This window comes from Watersipora subatra, chromosome 9 (genome assembly GCF_963576615.1).
Source record: "Watersipora subatra chromosome 9, tzWatSuba1.1, whole genome shotgun sequence".
NCBI lineage: Eukaryota > Metazoa > Bryozoa > Gymnolaemata > Cheilostomatida > Watersiporidae > Watersipora > Watersipora subatra.
Genome location: NC_088716.1, coordinates 31291660 through 31317334, shown reverse-complemented (window position 1 = coordinate 31317334; position 25675 = coordinate 31291660). Strand labels below are relative to the sequence as shown.

The following is a 25675-nucleotide window of genomic DNA, read 5'->3' as shown; positions in this document are numbered from 1 at the left end:
TTTTTGCAGAAGATTCGTTGTCAGCGTTTCCAAGACTACAGACACTCGAATTAACCACTACACTACGTTGACCATCCATCGCCCTCATTGTTTTGGGCAAATAATCATGCAATGCTTGCTAAATTACTATCACATTTGGCTTTTGGTTGCGTGCCACTATCAATGAATACGAACAATACCTTGCCTCTTTTCCTTATGTACAGTTTTTACATTATTGCTTTATTTTTTTAACTAAAACCAAAGTTTTTTATAACTAATTCTCTTTAACCAATTTTATTTTCCTTAATCATGTCATACACAACTATGCTGCGGCTGCTCTCTACATAAAAAGTATTCATCCAACACTTTCCACTAATGTACAAGTGATATATCCAGACTCTCCATTGTTTTAGATATGCTATGCTTATGATGGTTAAAGTTCATTTAAGCTGAACAATGTTAGTGCAGAGAACTATCAAGTTAGCATTGTCCTTGACCCTTGCTTCACCACCAAGTATGTTGATATCCAGGGTAAGGGTGGTTAGAGTTATTTGTTACCAATGTTCATTTATCGCTGTGCATAGCAGTTCATGTAATATTGAAGTTAGAGTTCACACTAGCTGAGTGATTCTATTGGTTGGAGTTCACACTAGCTGAGTGATTCCATTGAAGTTGGAGTTTACACCAGCTGAGTGATTCTATTGAAGTTGGAGTTCACACTAGCTGAGTCTTTCCATTGAAGTTAGAGTTCACACCAGCTGAGTGATTTTATTGAAGTTGGAGTTCACACCAGCTAGTTATTCTATTGGTTGGAGTTCACACCAGCTGAGTGTTTCCATTGAAGTTGGAGTTCACACCAGCTGAGTGATTCCATTGAAGTTGGAGTTCACACCAGCTGAGTGATTCCATTGAAGTTGGAGTTCACACCAGCTGAGTGATTCTATTGAAGTTGGAGTTCACACCAGCTAGTTATTCTATTGAAGTTAGAGTTCACACTAGCTGAGTGTTTCTATTGAAGTTAGAATTTACACCAGCTGAGTGTTTCCATTGAAGTTAGAGTTCACACCAGCTGAATGATTCTATTGAAGTTGGAGTTCACACCAGCTGAGTTTTTCTATTGAAGTTAGAGTTCACACCAGCTGAGTCTTTCCATTGAAGTTGGAGTTCACACCAGCTGAGTTTTTCTATTGAAGTTGGAGTTCACACCAGTTGAGTGTTTCCATCGAAGTTGGAGTTCACACCAGCTGAGTGATTCTATTGAAGTTAGAGTTCACACCAGCTGAGTGTTTCTATTGAAGTTGGAGTTCACACCAGCTGAGTCTTTCCATTGAAGTTGGAGTTCACACCAGCTGAGTGATTCTATTGAAGTTGGAGTTCACACCAGTTGAGTGTTTCTATTGAAGTTGGAGTTCACACCAGCTGAGTGTTTCTATTGAAGTTAGAATTTACACCAGCTGAGTGTTTCTATTGAAGTTAGAATTTACACCAGCTGAGTCTTTCCATTGAAGTTGGAGTTCACACCAGCTGAGTGATTCTATTGAAGTTGGAGTTCACACCAGTTGAGTGTTTCTATTGAAGTTAGAATTTACACCAGCTGAGTGATTCTATTGAAGTTAGAGTTCACACCAGCTGAGTGTTTCTATTGAAGTTAGAATTTACACCAGCTGAGTGATTCTATTGAAGTTAGAGTTCACACCAGCTGAGTGTTTCTATTGAAGTTGGAGTTCACACCAGCTGAGTCTTTCCATTGAAGTTGGAGTTCACACCAGCTGAGTGATTCTATTGAAGTTGGAGTTCACACCAGTTGAGTGTTTCTATTGAAGTTGGAGTTCACACCAGCTGAGTGTTTCTATTGAAGTTAGAATTTACACCAGCTGAGTGTTTCTATTGAAGTTAGAATTTACACCAGCTGAGTCTTTCCATTGAAGTTGGAGTTCACACCAGCTGAGTGATTCTATTGAAGTTGGAGTTCACACCAGTTGAGTGTTTCTATTGAAGTTAGAATTTACACCAGCTGAGTGATTCTATTGAAGTTAGAGTTCACACCAGCTGAGTGTTTCTATTGAAGTTAGAATTTACACCAGCTGAGTGATTCTATTGAAGTTAGAGTTCACACCAGCTGAGTGTTTCTATTGAAGTTGGAGTTCACACCAGCTGAGTCTTTCCATTGAAGTTGGAGTTCACACCAGCTGAGTGATTCTATTGAAGTTGGAGTTCACACCAGCTGAGTGTTTCTATTGAAGTTGGAGTTCACACCAGCTGAGTCTTTCCATTGAAGTTGGAGTTCACACCAGCTGAGTGATTCTATTGAAGTTGGAGTTCACACCAGCTGAGTGATTCTATTGAAGTTGGAGTTCACACTAGCTGAGTGATTCTATTGAAGTTAGAATTTACACCAGCTGAGTGTTTCCATTGAAGTTAGAGTTCACACCAGCTGAGTGATTCTATTGAAGTTGGAGTTCACACCAGCTGAGTGATTCTATTGAAGTTGGAGTTCACACCAGCTGAGTGATTCTATTGAAGTTGGAGTTCACACCAGTTGAGTGTTTTCATTGAAGTTGGAGTTCACACCAGCTGAGTGTTTCTATTGAAGTTAGAGTTCACACTAGCTGAGTGTTTCTATTGAAGTTAGAATTTACACCAGCTGAGTGTTTCCATTGAAGTTAGAGTTCACACTAGTTGAGTGATTCTATTGAAGTTGGAGTTCACACCAGTTGAGTGTTTCCATTGAAGTTGGAGTTCGCACTAGCTGAGTGATTCTATTGAAGTTAGAGTTCACACCAGCTGAGTGTTTCTATTGAAGTTGGAGTTCACACCAGCTGAGTGTTTCTATTGAAGTTAGAATTTACACCAGCTGAGTGTTTCTATTGAAGTTAGAATTTACACCAGCTGAGTCTTTCCATTGAAGTTGGAGTTCACACCAGCTGAGTGATTCTATTGAAGTTGGAGTTCACACCAGTTGAGTGTTTCTATTGAAGTTAGAATTTACACCAGCTGAGTGATTCTATTGAAGTTAGAGTTCACACCAGCTGAGTGTTTCTATTGAAGTTGGAGTTCACACCAGCTGAGTCTTTCCATTGAAGTTGGAGTTCACACCAGCTGAGTGATTCTATTGAAGTTGGAGTTCACACCAGCTGAGTGATTCTATTGAAGTTGGAGTTCACACCAGCTGAGTGATTCTATTGAAGTTGGAGTTCACACCAGCTGAGTGATTCTATTGAAGTTGGAGTTCACACCAGTTGAGTGTTTCCATTGAAGTTGGAGTTCACACCAGCTGAGTGATTCTATTGAAGTTAGAGTTCACACCAGCTGAGTGTTTCTATTGAAGTTGGAGTTCACACCAGCTGAGTCTTTCCATTGAAGTTGGAGTTCACACCAGCTGAGTGTTTCCATTGAAGTTAGAGTTCACACCAGCTGAGTGATTCTATTGAAGTTGGAGTTCACACCAGCTGAGTGATTCTATTGAAGTTGGAGTTCACACCAGCTGAGTCTTTCCATTGAAGTTGGAGTTCACACCAGTTGAGTGTTTCCATTGAAGTTGGAGTTCACACCAGCTGAGTGATTCTATTGAAGTTGGAGTTCACACCAGCTGAGTCTTTCCATTGAAGTTGGAGTTCACACCAGCTAGTTATTCTATTGAAGTTAGAGTTCACACCAGCTGAGTGTTTCTATTGAAGTTGGAGTTCACACCAGCTGAGTGATTCTATTGAATCTCTCAGCATTAAATCTATTGAGTCAGTAAATCTTTTGACTCATTGTAGTACTGTTCAGTACTAGCAATAGTGACTAGACTTACTGTTCAGTACTAGCAGTAGTGACTAGACTTACTGCTCAGTACTAGCAATAGTGACTAGACTTACAGTATTATGAGTAGTGATTAGACTTACTGTTCAGTGCTATGCCTGATATTTTTATGTACATTATTCTGGTATTATAACTGAAAATATTTCCAACTTTCCTGTCTCCTACATGTTCCTGCATTGTTTTCCTTTGCACGTTGTCTACCTACATACCAAGTGACAAATACATTAAACTTGTTTTTAGACTGCTTCAGCTATGTCAACCATGAAGGCAGTTCAATTTGAAACTGGTTCAGGACCAGAGAATATGTCGGTAGGAGACGTAGCCAGACCCACCCTGAGGACAGGAGAAATTCTTATTAGAGTCCATTCATCCGCAATCAATAGAGCAGACACCCTCCAGGTTAAACATGACTTCTTCTTTTTCTTATTAGTGTTACTTTCAAGGTGCCTCTGTCACACACAGTTGCTTTCTAACGTGTGTAAGAAAAAGTTTTCTCATCTCTAATACTGAACTCACAAGTCCTCTCTTACAATATTATCATTATTATTACGATTCTATTTATAAATGCTCATGCTACAGACAGTACTGCTTTGGCTATTGAAGCCTCATCAGAGCCAACTCAGCTCAGAGCCAACTCAGCTCAGAGCCAACTCAGCTCAGAGCCAACTCAGCTCAGAGCCAACTCAGCTCAGAGCCAACTCAGCTCAGAGCCAACTCAGCTCAGAGCCAACTCAGCTCAGAGCCAACTCAGCTCAGAGCCAACTCAGCTCAGAGCCAACTCAGCTCAGAGCCAACTCAGCTCAGAGCCAACTCAGCTCAGAGCCAACTCAGCTCAGAGCCAACTCAGCTCAGAGCCAACTCAGCTCAGAGCCAACTCAGCTCAGAGCCAACTCAGCTCAGAGCCAACTCAGCTCAGAGCCAACTCAGCTCAGAGCCAACTCAGCTCAGAGCCAACTCAGCTCAGAGCCAACTCAGCTCAGAGCCAACTCAGCTCAGAGCCAACTCAGCTCAGAGCCAACTCAGCTCAGAGCCAACTCAGCTCAGAGCCAACTCAGCTCAGAGCCAACTCAGCTCAGAGCCAACTCAGCTCAGAGCCAACTCAGCTCAGAGCCAACTCAGCTCAGAGCCAACTCAGCTCAGAGCCAACTCAGCTCAGAGCCAACTCAGCTCAGAGCCAACTCAGCTCAGAGCCAACTCAGCTCAGAGCCAACTCAGCTCAGAGCCAACTCAGCTCAGAGCCAACTCAGCTCAGAGCCAACTCAGCTCAGAGCCAACTCAGCTCAGAGCCAACTCAGCTCAGAGCCAACTCAGCTCAGAGCCAACTCAGCTCAGAGCCAACTCAGCTCAGAGCCAACTCAGCTCAGAGCCAACTCAGCTCAGAGCCAACTCAGCTCAGAGCCAACTCAGCTCAGAGCCAACTCAGCTCAGAGCCAACTCAGCTCAGAGCCAACTCAGCTCAGAGCCAACTCAGCTCAGAGCCAACTCAGCTCAGAGCCAACTCAGCTCAGAGCCAACTCAGCTCAGAGCCAACTCAGCTCAGAGCCAACTCAGCTCAGAGCCAACTCAGCTCAGAGCCAACTCAGCTCAGAGCCAACAAGGGCGATTACGCTACCGCTCTCCATTACTGCGCAGCATCATGGAGAGCGGTAGCTTGATTTTATGCAAGTGGCTAGGTCTTATTAGTAAGCTTACTCCAATTAGCCATTGGCACAGTGCCAGGCTAATAGGAAGTGGCAGGCGACTACTTTGCCTTTCATTGTTTATAAGCTGATTTTTAATACCGGAGAAAACGCCAGTTATTTCGCTAGTATGTATATTTATACATATAGGGTAATATTTTATGGAGACTTGAGTGAACCTTGCGCAAGATCTGAAAACTTAGCAACTGATTTGTGCATTTTGTTACACAATATTGCACTGAAAACCTTTGCTGTATGTATAATTAAACGTCCAAACATATAAGTTAGCATCCAATCATAATTGCTACAATAAACTGTGAAAACATCTTGAAAATCAGAAGTGTGGTTGTAACGATTTTTATAGATTTAGCAATTTATGGATTATAAGTTTATTATAATTACTTTTCTGTGCTAATTACCGTCTATTAAGTTTTGATTCAGAATTGTTTTCTCTTTTATTGCAAAATATAAAAGGAACCAATTCTTAATCAATGGTTAATCATTTTTTAATCTTTTTTAAGAGAAAATACAACTCCTTATTTATCAAAGTACGTTTTGTAGTTTCGCTGAATTGACTGTAAACCCTTGCATAGACTCGTAGCTCTAAAAATGGTTCCGTCAAGTGTTTGGTTGGACAGGATAAGAACTACATTTATTCAATCACACGGTTCACGTCGTTTGATTGGCCAGAGCATCATTGCTACATGCCATGGAGCATTGTCATGAAAGATCCTAGTTCAGAACTGCTGATTTGAAAATTTTCAATCAATGCTAATGTTTTTTGAAATATTGTTATTGGCTGAGAGTCACTCCAACCTAAAAAAAGCAGTAAGCATAGCTAAACGAATGTATGCTACTTGGTTATTAAAATAATGATGTCACAATATACATACATGTACTATATTGTCATGATTGGGAGTTATACCCTCTCAAATTATTTTTTTAGCTGGCTTATGCTCTCTAATTTGCATATATCGTATTATCAAAAAGTTATTCTTTCCCAGTTAGGTGTGCATCATTTTGGAGTTGTCTTACGCTGGTACTTGCCAATATGCATCGACGTCAATAGTTAAATGACTAAAGCCATACTAGATCAAACTGATTTGTCTCTGATTGCTGTCAAAATAGATGCTCACGAAATTGATGCAAACCTCTTATTCTCGTCAGCATTTGTTTTTTGCTCATCTCAAAATTATGCACTTTATAACTGTGTGGGTAACTGTGTTTAATAATTGGACTCTAACCTTGTATACACACGTCGGACTTCTGATCCTAAACCATATTAACAACATTTGATAAACTGAAAACATTAAGGAGAGCACAACTCCTTTTGAGCTCGATGACATTTTGAAGCTTCAAGCTTGTAGAACTCATAAAATCAAATTGAATAAATTGTTTCTTTCCACTCATTTAAAGAAGTGAAGTTTTAAAGGTGGCTAAAGTAATGTAACAGGTTGCAGTACGCTGAGCCTCATAGAGTGTGTATAATTTTTATGAATGAAAAACCAAGTTCTAGAGTAAAGCTTTTGTTGCTGAGAAGAAAAGTTTTCTAGCCATTGTCTATTTTTGATCTTTCATTAGCAAGAATTTTAATCAGTGCGTCATTAGAAACTACTCTTCTGTCAGTAGCAATTTTTCATTTCTCAGTCAGTTAGAGGCACTTCTGGTGTTTCGGCAATATCTAAAAAACTATAATTTTGGATTTTATCTAAAAGTTTAACTCCGAAATTATAGTAACAGACAGAGTGTATACCGCAAAGTGACCAAAATTTTGTAATCCTATGGAAACTTGAGTGCAAAAAAACATACTACAGAGTCGAGTTAAGATCAGGCGTAGGATCAGACTTAGGGTCAGACTTAAGAAAAAAGTTCCTCGATTTATCTCGGACCCAGACTTGTGTTACAGAACTCCATCAGAAGGTGAAACACGTCTATTTGAGGCAGTGAATAACTTTTTAAACCAACTAACCTCTGTGTCTTTCCTTAACTCATTCAAGATTTTCGCAGAATTCCGCTTGCTTAGATCAGTGCTATAGTTATTATCGAAGCTAAGTCCTGAAGTTGTGTCTACCTTGCTATCAGAGCTAAATACTGGAGTTGTGTCTACCTTGCTATCCGAACTAAGCACTGAACTTGTGTCTACCTTGCTATCAAAGCTAAATACTGGAATTGTGTCTACCTTGCTATCAGAGCTAACTACTGAAATTGTTTCTGCCTTACCATCAGAGCTAAATACTGAAGTTGTGTCTACCTTGCTATGAGAGCTAACTACTGAAATTGTGTCTACCTTACTATCAGAGCTAAATACTGAAGTTGTGTCTACCTTGCTATCAGAACTAAGCACTGAAATTGTGTCTACCTTGCTATCAAAGCTAAATACTGGAATTGTGTCTACCTTGCTATCAGAGCTAAATACGGGAGTTGTGTCTACCTTGCTATCAGAGCTAAATACTGGAGTTGTGTCTACATTGCTATCAGAGCTCAGTACTGGAGTTGTGTTGACCTTGTTATCAAAGCTAAGTACTGAAGTGTCTACCTTGCTATCAAAGCTAAATACTGGAGTTGTGTCTACATTGCTATCAGAGCTCGGTACTGGAGTTGTGTCGACCTTGTTATCAGAGCTAAGTACTGAAGTGTCTACCATGATAAAAGGAAAGTTTATGGCTGAGGAGCGTGTCAGCAGTAGTATAACAAAGTACACGTATCTTTTTAGCCATAATTCTTTGTCTCCTGTACCAAATGACACAGGGCCAACTGTTGCAGTTGCTCTTCTGTAGATTCACGTACAACAATTGTTGAATAGAAACACCTTCTGCACTGCCTCATACTGACCGTTCTCATTCTATGTACCTGTGTGCAAGACTGCTCACTCCCCTATTGTATCTTCTCAGCGGAAGGGTCTCTACCCTCCTCCTAAAGGTGATTCAGACATTTTGGGATTGGAGGCAGCTGGAGAAATTGTTGAAGTTCAGGAGTCTTGTGGACGAAATTGGAATATTGGAGACAGAGTTATGGCATTACTTGCAGGTGCTTGTTGCATTCACTCACTAAATGTCCGTTATGGCGCTGATGGAAGGCACTGTTTGCTTTCACCTAGTAAATGTTGATTATGACTATCTGTGCAGGTGTTTGTTGCATTCATTGACAAGATGTTGATTATTATGGTTTTCAGACATCTGTAATTGCTTTGTACATGTTTGCTATTGCTTTGCTTGTTTTATTTGCTTGTTTTATCCTGGCAATGTATGCTTTTTATGTCATTATGTCATACCTATTGTACTTGTAGCTTCCATTGCAATGAAAGTTACAACTGTGGATCATGTCATACCTATTGTACTTCTAGCTTCCATTGCAATGAAAGTAACAACTGTGGGTCATGTCGTACCTATTGTACTTGTAGCTTCCATTACAATGAAAGCTTCCAATCATAGCTTCCATTGCATGTTGGCCTTTACTGTGCAGACTTTTAGCCTGCTGACCTTTAGCCTGCTGGCCTTTAACTTGCTGACCTTAACACGGCATCTTAATTTGAGGATTACTTGTTGTGGTTCTAGTTGTGTAATTGAGTATTTACCCACATTTCATATAGTTGCGTCGTATGATGTATAACCCATCTATTTTTTGCTATTATAGGTAGAGCTGTCACTGTATATTCATAGACATCATAGACATGATCTTTACCGCTTTCGTTAACAACTGTAAAGAGAGAGCATGTTTATGGGTCGCGTATCTATACTGCAGGTGGAGGCAATGCTGAGTATGTTGCCGTGGACGCGTGTCACGTCATGCCTATACCAAAATCGATCACCATGTTGGAAGCTGGAGGATTGCCTGAAGTCTGGCTCACAGCTTATCAGCTTCTCTATTTGGTTGGTAAGCTGCCTAAAATGTTGAGAGTTTTTAGATTTGTGACTATTAAAGGTTGACTTGGAACAAAATTCACATTACAGTTATTTAGTACCAAAAGATTCGCCATGTCTTACTCTGTTGTGTTGTAGGTGGAAAATGTGCGGAAATGTGATTCCAAGTTTTTAAAAGCTCAAAAACGAACAGTTAATCGCAGCCTAAATGCATAGATGTGGGTGTGTATAAAAAAGGTTACTGTTCCACCAGAAGTTATCCATCGAAACTTTGAATACAACGATACTGATACGTCTCGATACTGGTTCAAATGCAAAAATGAGATATTGTACTATCTTTGTCGGACCGAATGGAAAGAGAATGTCGAAGCTCTTCCTACGAAGATAATACAGTTGTTGCGTGAAAAGAATTGGCCTTGACCGCGGATATAGCAATTGAACCATACGAAAAACTGAATTTAGAAGTTCAGGAAAACAAAAAAAGCATCGTGTTTCATAGAGCTAATGAAATTCATAGTTTCAAATAATACGTCATATAGTGTGGGCATACAGTATATGATAATGGTTTTCTTCAATACGTTTTGTATAGCTCAGCTGTAGAGCACATGGTGTAAAAATTGGGGATGCAATCTCTGTGAGTTCAGATACATCAAATTTCGAAGTTTTAATTCCAAGATTTTAACAGCTATAGCTGGCCATACACACGAATACACAGAAACACGGACAAACTTTGCTACATATATATATAGATGTGTATATATATCGTAAAACCTTTAATTGAATGCCACCTCTATTTGACCGCCACCTCTATTTGACCGCCACTATGAGAGAAAAGTTAGAAAAAATGGAGCGCCACCCTCTATTTGAACACCACCTTCATTTGACTGCCACTTTAACTATCTTTGATCTTTATGAACCATAATAGCAAGTGATCAGTAGAAAAGTTTCTACAACATTGTATTAATAATGAATCGTTTACATCAATAACTATTTATTCTCTCATTGTCCAAATCCCAAGCTTTTCACTTTTTTCCTTTACAACTTTGAAAGGAACACCATAGAAATAATCAATAACGGTCTCAGTCTAATAGTAGTTCCTTGTTTAAGGCAGTCTTAATACTTCAAGAAACATGTACCTATATAAACAATGGCTTAAATTTACGCTGGTAGATGAACTTTCAAAGCAACGCCATAGAAATAATTACTGTCTCAAGATAATAGTAGTTCTTTGTTTAACACGGTCTTAATACTTCGAAGAATGTGCATATAAAACAGTTTACAAGTTTTGGGCCAAAGGTTATGTTTAATGCATGCTTATAACATGCACTAAAGTTCTTGTAGGTAACTAGTATACTTAACATATTGTTTCGTTACTAGGTTAACATATTGTTTCGTTACTATTTTAAATGATGATTTTTACCAGATGATTGCATTAGATGATTACAATGGGTTTCTATACCATTCTATACGGCCATACGATATGTCACCTTATATTGCCAACACTAAAACGAACTAAACTCAAATAATCGTATACCAAATAATTTATCATTGTAATCATAGCTAAACAGACTGTATTTATCCTTTACTTGCTAATGATTTCACATTTACATTTAAACACATTTACAGTTTTATTTTTTCTCCTAATTTATTTCAACAAAACACTTCCTTCATGATATGAAATTTAAAAGTTTTAGCTGTTTTAAATAACTTGAAAACCTTTACAGTTGTTTTCTCTTTCCTCTTAATTCATTTGAAATGCTTAAAAATGTTTTCTCATGATACAAAGTTTAAAAGTTAGAATGGTAAATGTTGTATATGGTATGTTAAATAAAAATAAGTTTTCTGTCATAAGACTATTTTATTACCTGGGCAACGCCCGGTAGTACAGCTAGTATGTATATATAATTATATATATACAGTATGTCGATGTATATTAGAGTTTTGCGCTGCCAAGTATGTCCTATTGAAGAGTTATGCTTTCCTAGAAGTGTGTGCGTCTACAGTACTATTATAAGGCTGACCCCACAAATATGCTCTTAGACCATTTATTGAGTACCAACGGCCATTGCAGAAAAAACCATACTAGCTGTAATGCTTATAGAGTCAGAGCATGAGATTTGGTTTCACAAGCATTCATTCATTAACTAAATCTTATAGCATCGCCTCATCGGTAAGGTGCGTTCATTGTATGGTTCAAACGGCAGCATGTCACGCCGAGTCTATCTGCCGTAGTTGGCAGCTGATCATCTACACTGCGCTGAAGCAATAGCTGATCAGTGATTACACTTCTCTGGATGAGACTGTTTAAAAAGAAATTGATATGTCAAACAGAAGTCTTTATTGTCATCAATTGCCATCAACTGTACGAAAGTGAATTTTGTTGGCCAACACCGAAAGTACACAAAACATCCATAAATTTATTTCGCTTGAGTATTTCCAGGAGACTGCTACAAGAGTTGGCGGTATACACATGGCAGTTGAGTGGACAACTCCACAGACAAGACAAATCCATCATACATGTAGTTTTGCAGAGCCGTGCAATTACATGGATCTGGCAGGGATAGTAAATGGAGGGGCAGACAATCCTAGAAAGGCTCTACTTGTCCACTTCCTGTTTGAGATATATTGTATTAACAGTATTGTAAAGGTATTTGGGGAGTTATCTCTCATGTTAAATCAAGTAGATGAAGTAGGTATGATGCTGAAGGTATTTGGGGAGTTATCTCTCATGTTAAATCAAGTAGATGAAGTAGGTATAATGATAAAGGTATTTGAGGAGTTATCTCTCATGTTAAATCACATAGATGAAGTACATGTAGATATGATGATAAAGGTATTTGGGGAGTTATCTCTCATGTTAAAGCAAGTATGATGATAGAGCAAGTGTTTATGTACAGATGGTAGATTTTTGCTAACATTTCAAGCATTTATTGATATAAAAATAACTCTATAATAATATCCAGTTTACTAACTACTAGTTAGGTTAAACCTTTTCTGATGAGCCCTTTGGTATTTGATTAGGTTTTCAACTATTTATTGGACTGCGGCGACCTTTCTTGTTCAAATATCGATCTCATAGCTGATACCTGTCCTTTGGTGATCAGAGATATCTGCAAGGAGAGAAGTTATCAAATTTGTTGGGTAAAGCGCACCTTAACCTTGACCTTAATACCTTGACTATACATTTAAACCTTCACTAATGATTGCCTTGGCATACAAAGTAAAGTTCCAGTAAGCACTCGATTCTACAGCAAAAGTAATTTAAAGTTTACAAAGTATTGGATTTCTAAAACTCTATAAATTGTTAAAATTAAGCTTTTAACACTTTTTCACCATCTACACGTATGTTCAAATTGGCTGGGTCCCTTGTCACAATATTATCTACTATAGTTGGTTGTTTTCAAATATGATTTTGGTTAACCAACGTATGTATTTAAAGCCCTGATTTTCTTTTAGACCCAGTCGGTGCTGTCGGTGCAAACCAATCACGGATGCTGACCTTTTGTACAGCACTCGTTAGTTTTAACTTTTAATTATACGTTTTTCGCTTATTTTCAATTATTGCTATTTTTAGTCAAAAAATCCTAATGTTTTCCTTAACTTGTGCAAATAAAGCAGCGCTCCCAGCTGTCAAAATCAATGAAGGGAACTCGACTAATAGAAAAGTATTTTCTACAAATGTCAGGTCAGTCTCGGGCCACAGTAGACACAGCTTCAAACAAATAGACAAAGAGCTCTTGAATTTACTGAATTAAACATTCAGAAGTCATGTTTGAATTTCTTTACCCCCCTTGACCCTTTTTTACCCGTATTTCTGTAGTTAATCATTTCCAGCATTGCACCAAAATACTAAATATCAGGGTTGAAAAATCATGACTCAAAAAAATCGGATTTTGTCAACTTGAATAGATTTTTTATGTTTTGATAATTTTTGGCTCAATTTTGGTCATGCCTGTTAGTGTATTACTCTGCACATGAGAATGTTGATGAGCCCTTCAGTCTTAGTGACTTACATGCTTTGATCTGACAACTTCTTATATTTCTTGCATTCAACAGCCGTATAAAATCATGATGTGTCATAGCTCTACCCAACAAACTATATGTAAGCTAGTTAGGTAGAGCTATTAGCAGTTTTACATAAAAATACACTATGAAATATTTAAGCACAATTTTCTTTGGTGTGATCGATGCAGTTGGTCATGTGAAATATAAATACTTTGCTTGCTTGCTGGTAAGAGTTTAGTAGCTAGCCAGTTTCTTTTTGTTTTTTGTTGAATGAATGAAAGCAAAGGTGGAGAATACTCTTCAATGATTGCACTTGAGCTGATTATAGCAAAAGGTGGGAAGTCATAATATCATTGATTAAACAGAGTAGGGGGGACTGTACCGTGTGCAGTTGTCACCTCACAATTAATCTGGCTTGGAGGTTTACTAAATATACTCGTAGGTCCAAACTTCAAAGGTCCGCCTATAGCATTGAACTATACGCGCAGATTGACTTCGAAAACATGGAGGACAGCTATATATAAGATTCTATTTTAACTTTTGGTTCACTCAAGGTGAGAATGAAGCATTGATAGCTGCAAGACTTATTGCATACTGTCTCACGTAACCATGTCTCACGTAACCATGTCTCACATAACCAAGTCTCATGTAACCATGTCTCACGTAACCATGTCTCACCTAACCATGTCTCACCTAACCATGTCTCACCTAACCATGTCTCACCTAACCATTTCTCACCTAACCATTTCTCAGGTAACCATGTCGTTCATTGCTTACCTCACTTGTTATCGACATGCTCTCATTCGATTCGATTGATTCATACAGCTCCTCTCTCATTTCTGCAAATGACACCTTTTTTGGTCTTTTTCGCTGGACCTCTTTGCAAACCATTTCTGGTTGTGATTTAGTCAGTTTTTCAACATTTGGCACCTGTGGTATGTTACCAAGACTTTTTGTGCTCGTGTATTTTTGAGAAACATGAGATGCAATACGAATAAGGCTGTTGGAGCTGGAAGCGTGCTGAGGATTTGTCTCCTTTTTCATAGCCTTTTCCCATTGCCTAGCTATCTTTTTTCTCACTGTTCGCTACAAAATAGCATTTTAAATTCATTCGCTTGTTTAGCTGGTTTTTTGTGTTCTACGATGAACCTACAGTCGTAACATGAGATATGCGACCTACAGCCGTAACATGAGATATGCGACCTACAGCCGTAACATGAGATATGTGACCTACAGCCGTAACATGAGATATGTGACCTACAGCCGTAACATGAGATATGTGACCTACAGCCGTAACATGAGATATGTGACCTACAGCCGTAACATGAGATATGCAACCTACAGCCGTAACATGAGATATGTGACCTACAGCCGTAACATGAGATATGCACAAGAATGTTTTTTGAAATTCTTTATTGTTATTTTGATGTTGTGTTAAACCATTAATAATAGGCAGCTCTTGGAGAAATGGTAGCTCTCACTCACTGATGATGCCAATTCGGATACGCGCACTAGAAGTAGTGTATAGTTCTGTAATATTGGAGAAATCGATGAACTTTTCATCAAATGATTTAGCAGTAACAAATATGTATATCACAAATGAATTTAGACTATTGGCTATAAGACATAAAATTAGGAGTTACCTTCTCTTTTATTATGAAAAAAACGACAAGCTGTCACACAAATTGTACTGTTGTTCATAACTTTTGGTGAATATTTCTCAAAACTAATATGGTAATAATCATTACAAAATTTCTTTTAATATTTTGCAAATTTTGCTTCTACAAATCCTTCCATATTCCAAACTCAGTTGGACAGCTCAGAGCGACTAACCATTTTGCATAATCAACCAAAACTTAGTTACTGTGTTGATACAAATGAAACACAGTTGTTGCTTGCAACAACTGTGTTTCTCCTTTTTAATTCAATTAAATTTCTCCTTTTATGATCAATTTCGCCGGTTTTACAGACCATGATTGCCGTAATTTTACAACAAGTTCATGGGGACTGCACATTTTTGACGTTCATTTACAACAGATTTGCTTATTTTTCTAAACAGTTCTTTTAAACTAGCATACCAACAGAGGTTAGCTATAACATACTAGCATACCAGCACAAGTTAGCTATAACATAATAGCATACTAACACAAGTTAGCTATAACATACTAACATACAAACACAAGTTAGCTATAACATACTAACATACCAACACAAGTTAGCTATAACATACTAGCATACCAACATAAGTTAGCTATAACATACTAGCATACCAACACAATTTAGCTATAACATGCCAGCATACTTACACAAGTTAGCTATAACATACTAGCATACCAACACAAGTTAGCTATAACATACTAGCATACCAACACAATTTACTTTTCACTTATAAAACTGCAATGGATTGAGAACCTGTCATTCAGCATGTGCATGAGTTACTCAGGGTGTAAAGTCAAATATGTGTTCCAAGTTCTGTCATGTTGGACAATTTATATACTGAGGTAATGATGAGCAGAGGTGTGACAACTTGTAAATAGAGAATTGAGTGTATTTCTGTCTCTCACCTTAGCAATGATTTTATTCATCATTTGAGTAAGTTGTGCGGCATTAATGAGCCCATCTGTAAACTGCTGAGAAACTTTGTCCATCTGCTGATCAATGCTACTCCACGTGTCCTGCCGTAACATTGAAATGAAGTACACTTTAGCCTCTCGCCAGTCAGTACACATGCCTTATCATCAGCCTTATAGTAAATGTCACCATATTTATACTCTGTTTGTTTCTATGTTTATGTATACTCTATGTTTGTTTCTATGGTTATGTATATTCTATGTTTGTTTCTATGTTTATGTATACTCTATGTTTGTTTCTATGTTTATGTATACTCTGTGTTTGTTTCTATGCTTATGTATACTCTGTTTCTCCTATTTTGATCTAGTTCTGCTAATAATTTTCGATGATTTTCGGACTCAATGGAATTTATTGTAATGAAACAGTATGTCAGTTGTTTGTCCAAATTCGTTAGCATGTTGATATGGTTTTGGAGTTATTAGTCCTTGCATCTTTGGAAGCCATAGCTAGTTTTACTTCTTAGTCTAAAGCTCATACTCTTAGCCACCATAATATTATGAAGTATCAACACCAGTTTCTATTGCAGATATATATTTTATGATATATAGGAAATCCTTCCAAAGGCTATTTGAGGTTGTGTGTTTGATATCAACTCCTATCCTGGATAGGTATCAGCAAGTCATATGTGGATTATAACAAATATGCACAAACTGAATTTTTACCTGCACAGATAACTTTGCACTCTCATCTTTCTCTGCTGGACTCACGCATTCTGAATGTAGAAGATTATCTCCTACTTCATGCAGCCCCTCAGATCCAGTTTCACTCTGGCCATCTGCCATGCTTCAGCCTAGCCAAATCATCAGTTTACGATAGGTCTATCTGACACATGAATGCAATCTTTCCTTTAACTGTAGTCTATCCATTGTTAGCATTGTTTACATTGCTGCCACTATTTATTGTGTCTGTAGTGACAGAATAAGGACTGATGAACCCTTTTTGTGTACTGTTGCATTGAACATCAAACCATGGCCGCTACTTTAAAATTTTCAGCAGATTTTATATCGTTTGCCAAGATTTTGTTTACGCTGGAGGTTGAATAAAACTGAAATGTTTATAGGTTTTGGCTGCATGTGAGAAACAAGCTTTATTGTATTTTAACACATTTCATAATTTATCAATTCAATTTTAATATAATAATAATATTAGTAGCAACATTAAATTATGTAAATCAGAGTAATAGGCGATTGGAATGCAAATACACATTTTTGTATTGTCAAGTTTTGGTTAAGCCATTAGGTTTTTCTTTGTGTGCTGGCTCCTGCAGTTCAATTTTTAGGGTAACATCATGACTGGTCAACCACGATTGTTTCTGTGTCAAATTGAGATTCTTCAACCTTAAGCGAAGGGAGCTGGCCGGTAGCTTTTCTAGTGACAACTAACATTGACGTGTCAAACTGTAAAGACAATGTTCATCAAGAAGATAGTCTCCTACCAATTTTTTGTGTGCAATTTTCCCCAATCATTTACTTTAGGAAAACTACAAGCGAATGATTCGGTTTTGATACATGCTGGAGCAAGCGGGGTTGGGACCGCTGCCATTCAGCTTGTGAAGGAGGCAGGGGCCACAGCCTATATTACAGCGGGAAGCTCTCCTAAGATAAAGTTTGCCAAGTCGTTAGGAGCTGCCGAAGGTTTCAATTATAAAGAAGGAGATTGGGCAGAAAAGCTGATGGAGGTGACTAAAGGTAAACTAGAATATATTCACAAGTGAAAAGCATTGCTTGGTGGGTTTGTTCCTACTAGATTTTGACTATAATTGCTAAAAAAAGCTTTTAAACTAAACTGCTCTCATGTTATATAGAGTAATTTGTTTACTATTAACTGTTCAACCGCTATCAACTCTCATTTGTCACTAGGTAATGGGGTCAACATGGTACTTGACTGTATTGGTGGAAGTTATTGGCAGCAAAATGCAGCTGTCCTTTCGATGGATGGTCGGTGGGTGCTCTACGGACTTATGGGTTAGTAATTTATGCAAACTCGGCTATTAACATAACTTCTAAATTTGTTTGTTCCAACTATGACATGCTGCGCAAGCAGTAAACAGCTAAAATAGGTAAATAGACATACTGACTGTGTGCTACAGTTGAGTAGAATGCTTGCAGTTGTAATCTTGTAGTCTATGACTTTTTGACACTCAGTAATTCATATTAAAGCTATAATTTCTACTGTAGCACATCCTAATAGACTCGTATGAAAAAAAGAGTTCTCTCAGTGTAATGGATGTGTCTGTGTGTACTGCGCGTGTGTGTGCTGTGCGCGTGTGTACTGCGTGTTTGTGTGTGCTACGTGTGTGTGCTGAGCGTGTGTGTGTACTGCGCATATGTGTGTGCTGCGCGCGCGTGTGTGCTACGCAAGTGTGTGTCGGCTGTGCAAGTGTGTGTGTGCTGCGCGTGTGTTGCGCATGTATGTGTGCTGCGCGTGTGTTGTGCATGTGTGTGTGTGCTGTACATGCGCTGTGCACGTGCGTGTGCTGTGCACGTGCGTGTGTTGTGCATGTGTGTGTGTGTGCTTTTAAAATTTGCTTCCTTTGAAGCAGGCAGTGCATGAACTGAAGCGCTTGTTTTGCAGCATGAACTACATAGTTAAATTCACATGAGCCTTACCAGAAGAATAATGCCCGTGAGTGAAAAGAAATGCTTCAACTCATATAGCCAACAAGACTATAACAATCAGTATACCTGTAGATCTGCAGTAAAATTAGATGAATGCTCGGCGTTATTTTTATTTAACATATACAACATTTACCATTCTAACTTTTAAACTTTATATCATGAGAAAAATGTTTTTGTAAAGTTCAAATGAGTTATAAAAAAAATTAAACAACTCCAAAGGTTTCTAAAGATTTTTCCAACAACTGTAACTTTTAAATTTCATATCATGAAAGAAGTGTTTTGTTGAAACTAATTTCAGCGAAAAAATTAAAATATGAAACAATTGACAAGTAATGGCTAAATAAAGTCTCTTTCGCTATGTTTACAATTAAAATTTATTTGATATACAATTATGATTTTCATTCATTTCAGTAATGGCGAAAATATCGTATAGAGTGGTTTAGAAACCCATAATAATTATCTAATGCAAGCACCTAGAAAAATCAACAACATTTATATATATATACGTATTGCACATATAAAAAATTAGTAACAAAACAATATGTTAACCATAGTAACTATAGTTACCTACAAAGAGACTTTGGTGTATTTAGTAGTTACGATCTGCACGAAAACATAACATTACAATGTACTATGTTCAGTATGGACCGTGGGGAGTTCTTACCTTTGAGTCAGGCATATAACATAAATGGTGCATTGCATCTAACTGTAATGAATTTCGCTTACTAAACACAGGTGCAAGAACCATGTGCAAAAATGGTTTTATTAACTCTTTGTCAGAATCGGTGGATTAATTGACTTAGAAGAAGTTGACGTTGTTTTGCATTCACTATTTTGGTCAACTCGAAAAACCATTTGTTTTGTATTTGAATCAACTAATCAAATGTGACCAGTAAATTTTTTCTACAAATTGATACTAGTAATGACTAGATAACGTTGACTATACGTGACTTGTTTAGGGATGCAGTTGGTTTTGCCATATATTCGAACATTGTTTGGGGATGCAGTAGGTTTTGCCATATATTCGAACATTGTTTAGGGATGCAGTTGGTTTTGCCATATATTCGAACATTGTTTAGGGATGCAGTAGGTTTTGCCATATATTCGAACATTGTTTAGGGATGCAGTAGGTTTTGCCATATATTCGAACATATTCTTTATAAAGATGCAGCTGGCTTATTTATCTAGTAACTAGTTTCCGGTGTGGGTAGCAACTGCGAACTTCGCTGATACAAAGGCTGCGACGAAATAAGTTAAACTGATGACCTAATTACCATAGACTGGCAGAATCGTAGTCGTTATTCAGATGTTTACACAACATTTAAAGGTAACTAATATGACAAGTTGTTAATTATCTTTATTTAAGGCGTTTGAGATAGTTATAATTATGTATCTGTAGCTAGATTTAAAATTTTATTCTAGCAATCATTAGCAAATACAAGATAAAATATATGCCAATAGAGCCACATAGGACTAGACTTTGGTCGCAATAGCCAATGTGAATACGAGAGATATAGAGAGGCTGTTTCACTATATACAGTCAAACATGGATAACTCGAACTTCAAGGGACCGAGCAAAAGTGTTCGAATTATCAGAGCGTTCAAGTTATCAGAGCACTGTCACAAGTCCATATATTTACTTATTTATTAGTAGATACATGTACATATACAAACTATAATATAAATCAAAAGCATAAATGGCTTGTTTCAAATTAAATGCTTCTAATGTAAAGTTTAAAACGTTTTCATGAAAAAGTATAGAGATTTTTCTATCACTTGAGATTGGTTTGTTGTTTGAGGTGATGTTATTGCCAGGACGTTTTTCAGATTGACATTGGCAAAACTTGATCGTTGTTGCAATGCTCAAAAGAAAAGACATTTTTTTCTTTTGGGGTTTTACCCACGATCAATTTTGCCGTTTTTTCTTGAAGTTTATGCAGATTACCTTACTTTACCTGGGATTCGTTAAGAGCAACACTCCGAGGCAGTTCAATTAGAAGTTTTACGAGGTTTTACGGTACATTCTATATCACTCACACTTTTTTAATAGATACTTATTGAATGTACACACGTATTCTGTGTTTAGGTCAAACGATGAATAGTTTTTTGTAGCTCAGACAACGTATACGTTTAATTACAACAATTTTTAAGACGTTTTAAACATTCAACATTCCGACGTTGATTCAACACGGAATCAACGTCGGAAAACTATTCATCACGGGCTAGCCGGGTCACACACTCAAGGATTTTCGCCATGCACATACAAAACAAAAACAACATGCTGTTTTTGTTTTGTATGTGTGTGGCGAAAATCCTTGCACGCGTGACCCGGCTAGCCCGTGCTATTCATCGTATCACAGTATAAATCAAATTTCACCAAACTTTTAGAAAAGTCGTTGACAAAAATATTTTGCCGATGGTGGTAATAACGACGCTTATGAATTACGAAAAGATGAAGTTTACCTCTATGGCTTTGAATACAGTGATTTTCTAAAGCGATAACAACCGTTTCGGTACCGTTGGGCAAAAAAACAGTTCGAATTAACAGTGTTGAGTTCGAGTTATCTATAGCAATTTATCATTACGTGGGAACGGACCAAAGGAAATGTTCGAATTAACCATGTGTTCGAGCTATCCGTGGACGAGTTATCCATGTTTGACTGTACATCATTTTTGGGCAAGTCTGGGCACATATTTTTATCTGAGCATTTTTACCGCCATCAGTTTAAGTCGATTTTAATCTTCAAATATCTTGACAATGAGATTGCCTAAAATAACATCTCAAATAATAAAAAAATCGATACTTTCTGTTAAAATCAATTAAAATTTGGCGCAGTCACATTTTTAAAAGAAGCTTTAGTATGTATTTTAGTAAACTCCAAACTTTCAACTCAACTTTTATGATTTATCTGATAACGCTAAACTGAGATAGTAAGCAACATATAATTCCTTCAGGTGTTGGGGGAGGTATTTCGGCAAATAGCATATCGACATTTTTGTTATCTCATCATAATTAGCACACCAAACGCTAAATTTTATTTTTGAGGGAAATTTTTGTTTGTATCATACGGCGGCAAACAAATTCGCCTTAGTATGGCGACGACGAAAAAGCATTGTAATTCATAAATTAAGGCGCATAATTAATTTAATTCATTAAATTAAAAACTTATAATAGGGGCATCAAAACCCATGGTATTAATTAATAAGTAATTTAGCATGTGCAATTACGAAAAGGGTATACAGTATATGGTAAGAGCGATGGAAAGGTAAGAACTGCCTAGCCTTGTGGTTAGATGCACGCGTTTACAAACTTGCAAAAGTAACCTTCATGTGTTCAAAGCCAGCACGGAGCGCATTGATCATTCCTACCTTAAAATAGCTATAACTGGTAGACATCTGAACAGACGACGACAAACTTTGGAGTTATATATAGATATTGCCTAAACTTAATTAAACTTCGAGCACACACAGAAATAACAAACACCTTCATTTAAAAGTTAGAATGATGAATGCTGTATATGTTGATTACCAATAAATTTTCTGAGTAAAATTTATCTGGTCAAAAAATCATCTGTTCAACGTCCAGCGTTCAACTAGTAATATTAATAATTGTGAATGAATGCGAATAGACATAATAATGAGTAATGATGCAAAGGGTAGGTTTGTAAGGCAGTAGGCCTAATAATAATTATTGTATCTTTGAAGCAAAATTGCGTCAATGTACGCATTCAGGCTGATGAGATAAAATGATTTATAATCAACCACTATTTTTTCTTAAAGGTTGACGATTAACTGTTCGTTTTTAAGCTTTTAAGAGCTTGTAATCACATTTCCACATATTTTGCACCTACAACACAACAAAGTAAGACATGGTGAATCTTTTGATATCAAATAACGGTAATGTAAATTTTGTCGCAAGTCAACCTTTAAGTATGGTGAGCCATTCACAGCGACATTTGCTGATCTATAGGCAAATATTGGAGATCTCTGACATCTACTGGTGCATTCCTACGCAGGGGTATTGAGATTTTTTCTAGGAATATAATAATAATATAATAATAATATAATACGGCTCAAAACTTGGTACAGATTAATTTTGAGGCATGACAGATAGTCATCAGCATATAGAGTTGTATTGACTACTGTATTGACTCATAGCTTGCCAACTCAAGCTCTTTTGATTGCCAATTCAGCCTCGATGCTTGAAAATGCCGTCTCGGTGCTTGCAAACTCCGTCTCGGTGCTTGCTGGTGAACTATAATGGGTAACTATGAGTGTATACACAAATGATTTGGCCAAACAGTTCATTAGCAATTTCATGTGTCTCTTTTCGGAAAACACCAAGACGAATTCAAAAATCGCTATGCTGCATTATTTGCTCGGTCTCTTTCTCGTTTGCGAAATGCAAAAAAGTATGAGTTGTGCTCAGGTTCATATTCTCCTATACTGCAGCTACTGCCATGGCAGTACCATTTTTTGAGGCTCAAAATCCCGGAATTCACGTCATTTTTGCTTGATTTTTACACTTTGACTGGGGGAATGACCAAAATGTCGTTTATCGGTTGCGTGGGGAAATGGCATTTACGTCGCTTTTAGTATAAAGCTGCCGTCTCGCATCGTTAAACAATAGGATAAAACAATAAAAGGAACAATAAACAATAAATAAACAATAAATAAACAATTTAAACAATAAAAGGATATGAATGCTAGTAAGTTTTAAATATCATCAACAATATATTAGTCGATAAATTAAGATATGAAACGATTATCCGAAAGGCGTTGCTTTGTGCTAAAGAAATCGCACCTCCTTGGAAAAGAATAAAAGCTGGAAATACCAGTCAACATCGGCTTGACTTTCAAAACGGTAAAATAAATTAATATTTGATTCTCGGATTGTAAGTGATTTTTGGTGTGATTAGAATAACGATAATTCAGATGATAGAAGTGATGTAAACTTTTTAGACTTTTATAATACTTGGAATATACAGAGAAAAACGATCGTTATGGTAGCTCGCATCGCAACGTTATAGCGTTGGAATGTTACCGAAAGGAATGCTTCCAAGCATTTCACACAGAGACAATTGTACATGGTTGTATTTTTTTGTAGTTGTAGATATGTAAATGAATGCTTATGTACAAAAGATTTTGTTCGTAGAAATAAATTAAGTTTGAGCTATGCATGTAACATGCACAGCTCAAACTTAAATTTACTACTACTTGCTCAGTATTATAAACTATAGTATAAGTACATTATTTTTAACACGGTGCTCTTTTAATTTTACTTTTTAACTCTACAATATTATAGACCCCCCTACCCCACCGAGAGGTACCAGTACCATTTTCAAACAGGTGGATACTGCCCTGGTTGTGCTCCTAATTGAAACATTTAGCAACATGGTAGCAACTCCAGTGAAAAATGCTTTTGGTCGATCGGTAATATCAAGTTTGCTGTATAGCAAGCTGCAAATCCTAAAATTAATTACTAGAAAAAACATAAGTTTGGTGATAAACTTGAACTGCTATAATTTGAGTTCCATGATATTTACCATATGTACCACAGAAAAAGAGTTTATTCGTAGAATAAACGCTTACAATTAGGTCTTACAATGCTAGTTGTATTTTGTTTGGTTGATGGCGATTTGATAATGCTACTTCAATTTTTTCTGGTCATCTATCTCATCAATGCGTCTCAAGAAGTGCTTTATATTGTTACACTAGAACTAGTAGGCAAAAATACTAAACGTAGCCGAGTTCCAAAACTTTTTTTAAATCATCGCCGGAGCTTCGAGTTAACCCCATTGCCCATGCATCACAATTCTTTTCAAAATTATTAACTCTATTGCTAGCCGTAATAGAGTTAACTCTTAGTAGAGAGTGATTGTGTTCACCCGCGAATATGCATGAAAAAGGCAATTTGCACGAAACTTAACTCCGCGAATAAATTCATCCTGTAGGGTAGTAGATCCAGTCAGTTTGAACCCTAACGACTTATGAAAAATTAACTGCCACTTGCATAAATATAAATGATAGCCCTTCCTGAACTTTGAATTGTCCATTTTTAGAAGTATTCTATGCTTACTTCTTGTAATGTTTACTGCAATGGATTTTGTTAGTATTGGAAAATCATAAACATACATGTACATACATGTAGCATTACCTGTACCTGAAAATTATTTCTACATTAGTATTGTCACCAAATTGTCTTAATACAAACTCTGAACCAACAACATTTAGTGCCTTTTTGCTAAACATCCTTTCATGCACATAACATTTTTTACAAAATCACCATACCAAAGAAATATAGATCTAAATATATAGATCTCCTTCACCTCTTCATCTAATATAAGGTTAATTACATAGTACTTTGGAATAAATAATCAGAAAAATCCTATTTGATTTGAATTGCAGGTGGAGCAACTGTAGAAGGTCCTTTCCTTAGACAACTACTAAGTAAAAGGATTTCAGTTTTGTCTTCAGCATTACGGGCGCGTGATAAACAGGTGAGTTTAACATCTCTGGTAATGTAATTAACAGGATCACATAGTGTGACATGGTTTATTCTAAACTACATTTACTGTATATTTAGTAAGTAGTGATTCATATGTTTATTAGTAGTAAGTACTAATAACAGCATGTCAAATTATTTGCTTGTTGCAGTACAAGGCACGTCTCATAGAATCATTTGAGAAGCACATCCTACCGAAGTTTGATTCAATGAGATTCAAGCCTGTTGTTGAATCTTCATTTTCTCTCAAAGATATTGCCAAAGCACACACTCTTATGGAGTCTAATGGCAATATTGGAAAAATACTCATCAGGGTATACAGCAGAGATGGCATAGAGGAATTATGATATTGTCATTGCCAATATAATATAACCTTGCAAATATAGCCTTGCTCTTAATGGTCATCGTAATAAATGGATCTCATTGATCCATGTAAAAAATTTCTTGATTCATTGTTTTATAGCATAAGTCATACCTGATGATTAATAAATATATTTTACAAGATATAACAGCGATACAAATTTAATTTCCAACAGGTGCCAATGACCTGTTTAAAGTGATCTTATTACCTAGCATGATGTTTTGTTAATTCAC

General features: G+C 37.0%; 1 protein-coding gene across 2 annotated transcripts; it reads left to right on the top strand.

The window, feature by feature from the left end:
• The first annotated feature begins 390 nt into the window (after positions 1 to 390).
• On the top strand, positions 391 to 25584 carry LOC137403966 (quinone oxidoreductase PIG3-like). Of its 2 annotated transcripts, none has more exons than XM_068090108.1 (8): positions 391 to 510; positions 4024 to 4182; positions 8354 to 8489; positions 9204 to 9335; positions 17434 to 17646; positions 17818 to 17922; positions 24985 to 25076; positions 25234 to 25584. In XM_068090108.1, exons 1-8 carry the CDS (start codon positions 436 to 438, stop codon positions 25426 to 25428), a joined length of 1107 nt encoding a protein of 368 aa, XP_067946209.1. In that variant the 5' UTR covers positions 391 to 435; the 3' UTR covers positions 25429 to 25584. The 2 variants fall into 2 exon arrangements, with proteins under 2 accessions (XP_067946209.1, XP_067946210.1); XM_068090109.1 differs by having other exon boundaries at positions 392 to 493.
• Positions 25585 to 25675: the final 91 nt, after the last annotated feature.